The sequence below is a fragment of the Lepisosteus oculatus genome, chromosome 4, assembly GCF_040954835.1.
Source record: "Lepisosteus oculatus isolate fLepOcu1 chromosome 4, fLepOcu1.hap2, whole genome shotgun sequence".
NCBI classification, from domain to species: domain Eukaryota; kingdom Metazoa; phylum Chordata; class Actinopteri; order Semionotiformes; family Lepisosteidae; genus Lepisosteus; species Lepisosteus oculatus.
Genome location: NC_090699.1, coordinates 53,838,037 through 53,850,598, shown reverse-complemented (window position 1 = coordinate 53,850,598; position 12,562 = coordinate 53,838,037). Strand labels below are relative to the sequence as shown.

General features: G+C 38.7%; 1 protein-coding gene across 4 annotated transcripts in view; it reads right to left on the bottom strand.

Annotated features, from left to right (window-relative positions):
* The window catches only part of LOC102693010 (sodium-coupled neutral amino acid transporter 3), a 60,177-nt gene that overhangs the window by 15,020 nt on the left and 32,595 nt on the right, over positions 1-12,562 (bottom strand). For all 4 annotated transcript variants that reach the window (XR_001478425.2, XM_015347350.2, XM_015347352.2 and 1 more), the window contains exons 5-8: positions 10,887-10,960; positions 9,886-9,978; positions 8,822-8,903; positions 745-827 (exon numbers count right to left, since the gene is read on the bottom strand). Coding sequence is in view for 3 of the 4 variants with exons in the window: in XM_015347350.2 (XP_015202836.1) it covers positions 745-827; positions 8,822-8,903; positions 9,886-9,978; positions 10,887-10,960 (332 nt within the window). In the remaining variant the exon portion in view is untranslated. The remainder of the gene's footprint in view (positions 1-744; positions 828-8,821; positions 8,904-9,885; positions 9,979-10,886; positions 10,961-12,562) is intronic.

Genomic DNA, 12,562 nt, shown 5'->3' with positions numbered 1-12,562 from the left:
CAGGGTCAGACACACCCTGGAAGACACGCCAGTCCATCACAGAACAGACACATAGAGACACACACTCACACTAGGGCCCATATTCCCATTAGCCAATTAACCTACCAGTATGTGCTTGGACTGTGGAAGGAAACTGAAACACCCAGAGGAAATCCATGCAAACACGGGGAGAACATACAAGCTCCACACAGATGAGCACTGCGCCATCATTTTGGCCTCCTCTACACTGTAACTGCAACTGTAATACTGAATGTCAGAAATTGTCATGTCTTTTAGGTCTGTCCTGTGGAAAATCACCTAATTGCTTGCTGTGTGTGAACACTACAAAACATAACAAATTGTCCCCTAAAATATATTTTCATTATGAGAAAAGCAGCATGTACTGTATTTATTTGAAGTAGGTAGCTACATCAGCATGCGTAGGCTTCAAAGGAACAAGTAAAGGTTTATTCCAAGCTGAAAAGAGAAGAGAAGAGACACAACACTTGGGCCGTGGAGCCTTACATTCTGTATATGGCTATAAACACTGCAGGGACCTACAATGGAATTTGTGTGTTTTCTTCTCTTTTCAGCATGGAATGTATTTATTTAGTCATATGCCACAGTTCACACTGACTCCAAAGCAGCTGTGAGGTTAGATTAAAGGTGAAATATGGAGACATCCTTTTTAAGCCTGAACATGTACTCCAACATACTGTACAAGCAAGGCTTCCTGAATCATGGTAGTTCAAACCAGAAACTCACCTAGCTGCTTCATGAGAGCCAGAGGCAGGATGACACAGACAGACACCAGGATGACCAGGTAGTTGCCATTCACGTACCACTCCCTAGAAGAACAAAAGACTGTTGTCAGCAAGCAAGCATAAAGCCAATCCCGACTTCAGCACAAGGAAAGTCTCCAGCTCTTTTTCCACAATAGACTTGAACTGCAATTTTCATTCTTTTCTCTGTGTTCAAAACCATGTAATTATTCCCTTTATCGTGCCTAAGCAAACCTTCCTGCACGGAATTCTTATTCCCTAATCTTTTAAAAACACATCAATTTTTGTACAATTCGTATTTTGTTACGCCACTTTTTATGTCTGTCTCCCTTTCCTTTAGTTTGACTTTTTATTGTGAGGGAAGATTTGGGGAGGATGTGGAAAATTTGAAATTTTCCATTTACCTTTTCACAACTTATCCTCAATTTATACGCAGCAACAATTGACATGTCTGTCACATTATTTTAATATAATGTACATTATGCATTCTGTATTTTTGTTGGTGTACAATTTAATAACGACACTTTATAGAATAGTAGTGTTCATTACATTAGAAGGTATTGCCCATTATAATCCCTTCTGTAATTTATGAAAAGTTGTGTGCCTTAAAAAAAGAACAATACAAATACACATTTTCAGGAATTACTCCTGTGACAGGTACACTGCTCTGAATGTCATGTAAACAAAGTTTAGTGTAAGACTACTTTCTACTATTGCTCAGAAAAAGGAAAATTAAAAAAAGTCACTATCGCACCAGTGAGGTGGAGGATGACCCAGGGTAAACTACACAGAGAAATTTTAAGAAGAAATCAACATGGGGCAAGTTACACCTGACAATAACTACGTTAGGATCTCCAGCTAAACTGCTCACAAAGCAAAATTGTTAAGAAGACATAAAATATAAAAAATAAAAACATTGATTGGCAGATATCATTAAATGTTTATCGAAAATATTGGATGTAGATTTTATTTACAGCAAATAATAATATTTCTATGAGGACCACAAACTACAGGCTGCACATTTCACTATTACAATCTTCTGGAAAATCTAAATCCGCTGTTTATCAATGTTTTAATCCCGCCAAGAATCTGCTCTAAGGTAAATCAGAAAATGAAAAGATTAAATCAATGAATTCCTTCATTTAAACCTTTATCTTTTTTTTCAGCTACTGTCTGGTTTAGAACAATGGAAAAGACTGTCTATTAAAGACACAACAGCTGTAGCTCCACATCTCAGCAGGTAAAGGAAAATGTGTTAAAGAGCTGGTTTCAATCTGTGATCTGTGATCTGTGATCTCTAGCAACCTAGACACAAAAAGTAGTGATTGGAAACCACCAATCAACCCCCCTAATCAAGCTTAGGGTAGACTTCAGCTAAGAATAGTGAAGCTCCATTGTTAGTCTCAGCTACTCTATCAAAATATCCACCAGACAATTGCAAAAGCGATCTATAATACTGATGTGTGTACTAAGATGTGCTGCTTTGTTAGAACAAGTAAAATCTTAAAACACTTTATTTTACAAGACTTAGCAGACTGCAAATTAGTACCGCAAAGTGACTGTGAATCATAATCTCTAATTACTCATGGAGCAAAAAACTCTCATCTGTTCAATGCGCTTTCATTAAACTCAATTTAAGCATCAGTGGGAAAAAAAAATTAATTAACTTGCCATGGCATCTGTTCTACTGTCTTCTGCAAACCTGCTGCCAGATCATAGATTAAGAAGTGCACAGTGCTAACATCAGCCTTCTTTTAAAAGACAAATTTGATATGCTTCCTAGAGCACTTTTCAGTCTTTAAGTAATCAATAATGAAATAATCTTCAAGTAATCTTCAAAACACCTAGATCATAAGTGGCCTGTACAATGTGCCACCAAATGAAGTTTTTAATGACAGTTCACAAGAAATCAAATAGCCTCAGCTGGTCTAATTTGTAATCATTCCTTTTCACCCTTGCATTCATCTCTTGCATCCCATCTCCACCCCATCTCCACCTTAGCAGCAAACCCCTTGGTCACTCCTCACTCCACACAAGGGTCCCAGGTTCATTTACCTACGGCCAAGAGATTAGCCCTGGCACATGGGATGTGTCAATTTACTACAACTAAAACACACAAAAAATATTTTTAATACACTTAATTCTTGGGTGTTGCTATTCCTAGTTATTACTCATTTGGTAATAGCATGCACCAAACTCTTATCAAAGTCCCATTTCTTAGAAATTCAGTCAAACAGACAAACAGACACACTACCAAATAATAAGGTACTCTGTCTGCCTTTCTTGACCGCTGGTCACAACATGGTGTGTTTGGCAGACTTACACTTTCCGAGTCAGACCTATAAATTTGCCTTTTGACAGTTTACCAATCCTTTGGAGGAATTAATGAAACCTCTTTGTTTAAATGTCGACATTCTTTCAAAGGTATTTCCAGTTGAGAGAAATGGACATGGGAGCACAACAGAGAACAACAGCGTTATTCCCCAAACTATAAATCATGGCAGCAGAAAAGATTTTGCTGCTTAGTATTATTCTCCTACTGTTAAAAGAAACAGGAAGAAAAAAGCTGCCTAATCTAGCTCTTTGTAATATAGCGCAGAAGTCTGTCACAGACTAAATGTAAAATGTTCTGAAAGACCCAGATGCTATCAAGATACAAAATTTAATAAGGCAGAAAATAGTGTCTCTTGACTGAGATCTTTAACCAGTCCATTTAGCACGATAAATATTGATATCTTATTGATTGATCATTGATATCAATTGCAGTTCCAGGAACTGAGAAATGGAGGAAACATAGAACCAGCCTGGTGTAGACTTAGATGTCCATTGGTCTCTCACTACCTAAATACCAGGGTATCACTGGACCATTCAGACAGATACTGTAGGTTTGGTGTTGTTTTTTCTCATTAAACCAGAGTACAAAGGCTTCTCAAGGCTACAGTTAGTCCTCCAAAATAACAAATGAAATGAGATCATTCACAATTGTTTCTTTTGTTATTTTTTAAAGATTCTGAATTGCTGTCTGTGTGGAGTTTCTATGTTCTCTTTGTGTTCATGTGAATTTCCTCCAGGTGCTCCAGTTTACTCCCACAATCCAAAGACATAGTACTGTAACTCATAGATCACTGGCTTCTGGGAAAATTAGCCCTAGCTTGAATATGTCCTTGTTAGTGTCGATTTGGCCTGCATCCAGGGTGTATCCTGCCTTGCTTCCATCACTTGCCAGGATAGGCCCCAGCTCTCTCTGTGACACTCTGTTTGGACAAAGCAGTTAGAAAATGGATGGAGAGATGGAAATTGATAGAAATTAACTGAAAATCATGGTTTGGTCAGCCCTGGTTTGACCTCTAAGGAAAACCAGGTCAATGCTGTAAATGGTGCTTGTCGACAAATAGGTTGCACAATTCCCACTGAACCACAATTTCCAAGCCAATTTCCCAGTATGTTCACTGGGGACACTGCTGTAGGAGGTGCCATCCTTCAGTTTATATGTTAACCCTGACTACTTTGTCATTACGACTCCACTGATTACACAAATAAGGGTGTTAACCTTGGCATCCTGGTTAAGCGTCAGGGTTTGAATATTCTGACCACCATGAATTGGTGAAGCAATGCCTCATTTATCTACCTAGTTTGAAGTGCATTGGGTTGTCTGCTATGTAATGGCTGTTGCATATTGAAGATGAAATGGGTTTCCTCCTATGTAAAGCACTTTGTGATGAAAAGCGCTATAGAAATTTAATTATTTCCACACCTTCAGATTTTGTTCTTAAAATAGGCCTTTAAATGTGTGACTCATAAAACATTTGTCTTACATATGTTCTCAGAGTCACCAAACAATCTGGCACTTTAGTATTTACAGTATAGTTTTTCCTTCAGTATGAGCAAACACATTAACTGCTGTGTCTCAGGAAAAGGGAGGTAACACTGACCTCAGAAATCCTACATCTCCCAGAGCTCTTTCTCTTCCAACTAAGTACAGTGTGCAGAACAGACTGAGTAGACACACTGAGTAAACATAACAGAATGCAAAAAAAGCTCAATCTTAATACGATTAAAAAACAAAATCATGTCCTAGTTCAAAGTTCCAAAATGGATAAAGGGAATCCAGAATATCAAAATAATATTTTCATTATAAAAAAATGCTTACTATGTCTGTCTTCTTCATTAGTAAATGTCTTTGACTTTTGACTATAGTTTTTAAAATGGTGCTGGTCTTTATACATCTTCCACTGACAAATTCCATTGATAAATTTTGACAAAGAGAACCATATGTTTAGCCTAATCAGCCCGACTATTACTAAAGCATAGTTAATAGGAAAAGTAAATGTCATAAAAGATTACTTTAAACATAAACTAATGGTGTTATGTGCTCTGACAACAGTTAAAGTAGGCTCAGATGAAACACTGGCAGTTTAAACAGACATTGTTGCACTAGTTTGGGACACTTCTAAGCCCACCTTAGACAAAGTCCACTGAAAGTCGACTCAAGACATTGTTGCTGTTGACCTTTTAACCCAATTGTGGTCTGATCTTAAAGAGGCATCCAGTTTTGCAGAAAATGCCTGCAGACAGGCTCTGGACTCAGGTCACGTCAGGCCAGCTCTCCAGGGCTGTCTGGAGCAGATCTACACCATCTAATTCTTACACTCACTGAAAAGATTTATAGAGAGACTTACAGCCAGTTTTCTGTGAGGGCTATAGCACAAGCCAAGGAGGCAGCACTCAGTCTGGCTGCTTTAAAATGGTTGTTTAACCTCTCTCTATTCAAACATGGACCTCCTAACAAAGAGCTTCCAGTCTTCAAGATACTTTCCTTTTCTAGGACGTCGCTCCAGTGTTGCGACTTCAGACTGTCTGACAACCCTTTCCTTTTCTGGGGGGGACCTCCCTCACATCACAACTTTTGGGATTTCTGGGGGAGGGGGAAGGGGGTGCCTCTATGCATTTTCATTTTCCTTCGAGCAAAAAACGCATGACCTGAAAAAAAAACCAAGCAAATGTGTTGTCTGCCACCTGGCAATTGCCCAGAAAATTCCTTTTGCTTCTGAAATATGCCATATCCTCCACCATGGTCAAGCCTAACTCTAGACAGACAAGCTGCTAACCCCTTTCTGTAAGTGTATTTTTTGCTGTCATTTTTAATAACTATCTGCGTTTTTATTTTCTGGAACAGCAAAAAAAAAACTTTGTATCTCATACCAGTCAGGCAGGCTGACAGACATTGTAAACTACACGACATTATAATTGCTAATAAAAAACAGACTGAAATAAAAACAAACACATTGTAAGGATTAGTAGTTAAAAACAAGGAGAGACTGACAGGACACTGGAGTCTGCAGAGTTTTTATTTCTAGATTTCATTTCAGTTTCCTGACAAACCCACAGGGTCAAAGAAATGAAAACTAATATTATTATTTTAGAAAATAAATAATGCTGTGGAAGAAATTATATTGTATTCTGTAAAAAAAGTGAAGGGTCATGTAATCTGGGGTCATATTAAAAATTAATACTAAATCCCAAATCCCCAAAATACTAAAAATCCAGTTATAGGTGACTTACTGTCTAATCATTTTGGTCAGAGGAACAGAGTTACCCAAGAGGGTTAACAAGGGTATAAAACAACTTTAATGTAAAGAAAGGCAAAGATGCTGCCTCTGATGACATGCTCTTTGCTATCCTCAGAATCCCTTTTGACTGACACAAGAAACCAAACACAGACAAATTAGGGGATGACTACAAAAAGAGCTCTATATATATAGATACACGTGGCTGACTGCCCCTACTGTATCCAATAAACATAGCCCTTCTATGTCAAAGTGAGGCCTGTATATGAAATTACTCTCCCTCTGCCTTCTGTGACCACTAAGTTCACAAAGTCTCAGTCAATGGTTGTTTTTTTTATCCAGAACAACACAGCAGCCTTTTTTTTAAAGTAGCGAGAGACTCCTCAAAGTAGCCTGTATTCCACATGTAGTGTGTCTTCATATGAATTCATATGAAAAAGCAATGTGTTTTGAAAACAAGAATCAGGAAATGCTCTGAAAATATGTATTTACAGAAATTTAAATGACCATAAATGCATCACTCCAGCTTCCTTTGCAACTCTTCTATGTTGTAGCTACTGTACTTCAAACATGATTCAAAACACAATGCGCAAAATTGTTTGTTTTTAAATGAAGTCACATAAAACACTCTAAGCAACGTGACTGGATTGATTAGGTAAACGGTCAGTACCAGTCAAGATTTGAAATACAAAATTTCAGAATCATTACCATTATTTACAATATGTACAACATAAGATACTACAAGGTAAAATGACTAAAACCCCTGTATGTTACAATTAATTAATATGCTAAAAAAGAGATCTGTGCAGCCATTTGCAATTGTGTTTCCACACCTCTAGAACCAACAAAACTGTCCATTTCAGGAGGATAACCAGGAAGAGGCCAATAACCAGGTCATTTCTGTACAGTACATATCCTCTATCCTGTAGACTCTTCATGGCTCATTAGCCAAGAGAAGCTCCAAAAAAGCTCCACTATGTGAGTAAGGTAGACATCACACCACTTGAGTGTCTTGCTGTAAAAGAGTACAAACATCTTGTACTGTGACAATGGTTCCCAATTTTCTACTTGAAACAGAACTGCTATTCCGAAGTCCATCAGCCTGATGGTTTTGCAGTTCCATTACCAGTAATCTGTTGCTGGATTTGACTGTGAATTACCTTTCCCTCAATATCTATGGACATCCCCAGACTCTCAGAAACATTCCCAGATGCCTTGATCCCACTTTATGCTGACACCAAACTCAGGTGCCACCCGCCTTTCAGAATGGCCTACCTTCATCATACCACTTGCTCTCTATGGCATAGAAAGAAATACATTTTTAAATATCCTTTGTGGAATGACAAATGGTCATGAAATCCATTTTAAACACTGCTTTTTTCCTACTAACAGACACCAATTCCTGAAAAGGAAATCTACCTCATTCCAAGACCTTTGCACATTATCAAGACAATTAGACAGAACTAAATATGTGACCATTAGCCAGTTATCACTATCTCTAGACTCAATAGTATTTCTGTAATCCTGCTAAGCGCTTTATTTTGTTTTTGATGGTTAGAATCGAGATCACAATGTGAAAAGCACTTGTATGTATACACACACATCCCACCACCGCCTGACTGGAAACCAAGTTCTTTAAGACATTCTTACGCCAGGAGCCAAAAACATATATTTGAGACAGAACAGACAAAGCATTTAGGACAAGCAAAAGATGGACAGTTTCCCATTGCTTGTGGCTCGCGTTGTACACTGACCTGCAGTCACGAGTGTAACCATCCACTTCATAACTCCCAGTTTAAGTGCTGCTGTCAGTTTGGAAACACTCCGCATGACAACGCTGTTGTTATGAACGGTTGTCAGCACACCAGGGGCTCCACCATGCCAACAATGTCAGACATCCTCTCCCTCTCTGACCAATAGTGGTGCCTGAATGCTCACCCACCTTCTCTGCAGAGTTTATCTGTTTCCTAATGGGAGCCAAGGACACAGCTGTGTTCTAAAAACCAGTAGCTGAGAATGCAGCTGTGAAGACTACCAGACCAGACCCTGTTACCAGAGTTAGAATGGCTGATATGGTGCCACATGAGCACCTTAGCTCCTGGCCTCTTGGGTATGATCACCAAGCCTCCCAGTGCAAGGACATTTATACTGTTGTGAACTGGGTGCAAATTCAGCCATCACCATAACAGTTCATTAGCAGGGATAGTAACATCCATGGGCTCAGGAAAAGCAACATGAATCAAACTTAATGCTGTCAATGTCTTGTGAGCTATGCAGTGCATATCAATACTTTTGGGTTTAGAATGTTTTGAGGTATTCAACAGGAGTTTAATATTATAAACTGAAGAAGCAGCTTAAATAAATCATGGGCGTTCTATGATGCTTATTGTGGAATGCACTTTCCACAGCCAGAGGTCATCAGATGCCTCTGATGACACGTTGCAGTGAAATACTGTGTGAATTGGTCTCAGTAAGTCCTTCAGACATACTTACTCAGATGAGGTGCTGGATTTCAGAAAGGCCTGGATGACAAGAGGGAACTCATATTTGACAATGTACAGGTAACTGGACATAGCTGTGTGGGGAAAAAGAGGTTGGTTAACATAACAGGTGATCTTGGTGCATCGTGCAAAAGCTAAAACCAAGCGATACCACAGATATATAACATAAATAAAATTCACACCCCAGCTGTCGGATCCTTTTTTGTTTACAAATGTCCCCTCTCTGGGAGTTAGTTTGTTATTCGTTTATCAAAGGGAGATGCCCGTTGGGTGTTCTGAATGGTTTCAGAAAAGAACGGTACATGACCATCAGCGTTGCTCATGTGCACACAACAAAAATACCAAAAGAGCTCTCCAAACAATGTTTATGTATTTTTATTTACAATTCAGATTTAAACGTCACCTTGGATTAATTTCTGTTGTTTGGGTGTGTTCCTTTAAAGTTGTTGTTAAACATTTGTTTTATAAATCCTTTTCAAAATCCAATCATGTGTACCTGCGATTTGGCCTCCATAATATACGTCACAAAGCCCATCTAAAATGTTTTCAAACAATCAGGTCTTTGCCAGGGTGCCAGTTCCAATTCAGTTTAAACTTTCACCAGTCCTACTATCAGGGTGTGACATTATTTAAGGTTACACTGACAAACCAAACGGTTCGACTGGTGTTTGTCAAATGGGCTGTCGCAGCTCACTCCCAAGACAAAAGAAAACAGGTTGCTCCCCACACCTCTTAATTCTCAGCCTCTGTTATACGCTAACAACAGACAAAAACATCTCTCCAACTTTTGAAAAGATGCTCAACATGTACAATTAACAAAAAAGTTTGTGGATCACCAAAAATCCAAGCTGTACATATCAGTCTTTTTATATTTTAAAAAGAATCTTAAAAGAAAGGAAAGAACAGGATGTGATGTGATAGAAAAAGCAACCGCTTAGATTTACAGCTTCAGTATGAAAGAGGAACACATGCACCATGGTGCTAGTGTTGTGTTGCAATCAAAGGAATTGGAACAAAATGAATGTGTCGGACGAGTTGGATTCAATGAGGCCTGACCTCCAATGTTCTGTAAGGTGATGGCAATCCCAGCTGCCAGCTTGCCTGGTGTGCCAAAGGCCTTGAACCCAAGCTGCTCATAGGCCCGTATCCCTGTGGGAAGAGAAAAAACACACATATCCCAATCATCAACCATGTACAGCAACAAGAGTGGTTGATAACATCTGCATGGGTTGTGTCCTTGAAAGTTGCAGTCACAAAAAGACAGTGTGTGTGAAGGAAATCTTTACAGAGCAGTTACACACACAAAGCATACTATTTTTAATAAGTAAGTACTTTCATAAAAGCCTCTTATTTGTTTCCTGGGACAGACTGTCTACTCTGTACCTATTGAGAGTGGATATTAAAGAGAACATATGACGGTTAATGTCCTCTCACTTCAACATCTGAAGAGCAAACGTGTCTGAATTCCAAACCATTTCCAAAACTCAGACAGCTGCCTGTTAGGTTCAAATAAACAAGTCCTGTGACTTTTTTACTGAAAGATAATAAATAATGCATTTATCTCTTTGTACTGTATGTTATGAGAGACCAACAGATCTAATATTCCTAAAAGAACAACACACTGTTGTTTTTATTCAGGGATCTGTCTGAGCAACATTTAGGCTGTCCTCAGACTTTTGACCCTCTGTGGCAGGGTTAGGGAATGTCTCTTGTGGTAGGGGTAGGGCACATATGTTCTGCTAGTGGCAGGGCACATCTGCTGTGCCAGGAGCAGGGCATACCGTCTGTGCCAAAGGGAGGGCATGTCTAGTGTGCCTGGATTTGGGAATGTCTACTGTGCCAGGGGTGGAGCAAGCCTACTGCGCCAGGAGTAAGGCATGCTTACTGTAGCAGTGGTAGAGCACACCTACTGTGTCAGGAGTAGAGCATGCTTAATGTGCCAGGAGTAGGGCACACGTATTGTAGCAGTGATAGAGGACACCTACTGTGCCCAGAGTAGAGCAAGCCTACTGTGCCAGGGGTAGGACACATCTAATTCTTCTACAACGCTCACTCACCCACAACACCTGAAGACTTCAGCAGCAAATGAATGGAATAGGAGGACAGAGCTGCCACGCCCGTGAGAAGAAAACTGCAGGAAAAACAAACATTTTTTTATCTTTAATTGTTTGGTGGAGACGGATCTTTACAGGGACATTTTTTAAACTAGCCGCAACCATCATTCTATGTTTTTTTTTCCTGCAATGGGTAGCATTACAGTTAATATGACAGTGAGAAATGTCTGTATCCCTGAACACCACAAACTCTCCCTCTTCACAAATCTGAGGTCAGCTATAACATTTTAAGTGAACTACGTGTAACAAGAAGAAACAAAATGAAAGATGGAGTAAATACACGGCAAAATAAACTAAAGAAGCAACTTTAAATGGTAGGGTAAGATGTAAAATGTAACATATAAGATGTAAGATATAATTTTTATGCAGAATTATGGGTTAATTAATTATTTTATTGTTTTTAGCAATTACTGTGATGTCACAGCATCTTACACTGAATATAATTTAACAGTCACAAACATGTTACTATATTGGATTAATCAGTGGCACAGAATGACTTTGCTGATTACTTTTTATGTCAGTCTTTGGCTTTTCTTGGAGTTTTCACACATTAAGTCACATTTGTTGTATACGAGGAGAAGTACAACGATTGGGATCTTTACATGAAATGTCCAATTCAACATTCTCAAAAGTTATCAATATTGTTCAACATCTGTTATCTGTTTTCTTATTCGAGTTAATCTCATATATCCTCATTCTGGTTCATATCTACCCACTGTGGTGAGCATTCAGGCAATTTTACAATACCAACTCCTACTGATGTTTCCAAATCACTATAAAGCACTTTTCACTATCGCTGAAACTGCAATCCTGGAGATATAGCTAAATTAAATTGCTGAGATTTAAAATATTTTAAGCTTTTCAATGAATGTGTATTATACCGTCTATAACGGCAGTTTCCTTTAGCATAGTTTCACTCAGGAGCTACTGTATGTTACAAGCCAGAGGTGAATAATGTGACTCACCACAAACAAATTATATTTGAAAGAAAAAAAATCAGCCTGTCCTTTTTGTTCATAACTAACTTTGGGGAAAGAAGCACACACATACAGGCCATCAAAGGGTTTTCTATGAGGATAACAATGTGTGACAAAACCAGCAAAACCATTGGCCAGCTCACATTCTGTGTATGTTAACTGTTTTACATTTCCCCATGGGTATGTTTATTAATACAAGGATATTAATAGAAAGATAATAATAGAGCAGCTGCTACTCTAAAATGAGAACAGCAGCCACAAAAGTGATTAGAGGCAGAAAATAAACATTAAAGCAAAAAAACAAACAAAATGTCCTCATAGAATGGCACTTGATACAGTATACATATTTCAAACTACTGCTTCAGTTTCAATCGAGAGGCTACCTCTCAAGTCTGCAACATCTGCACCAAAACCACAATCTGGACTAAAGGGAACAGTCTAATGTGTGCTTTAGCTAGCTAAAGCAATGCCCCTGTTATCCAAGCTATTTTTGTTAGGTTACTCCCAGCAACTACCACTAGGCTCCCTGGAGACTCTGGAGACACTTCACCTCAAATTCAACTTACATTTGGTGGAGGCAAAGTTCAGCCGCAGGGAGGAGATTTTTAATTTAAAAAATAAATAAATATCATAACACATAAA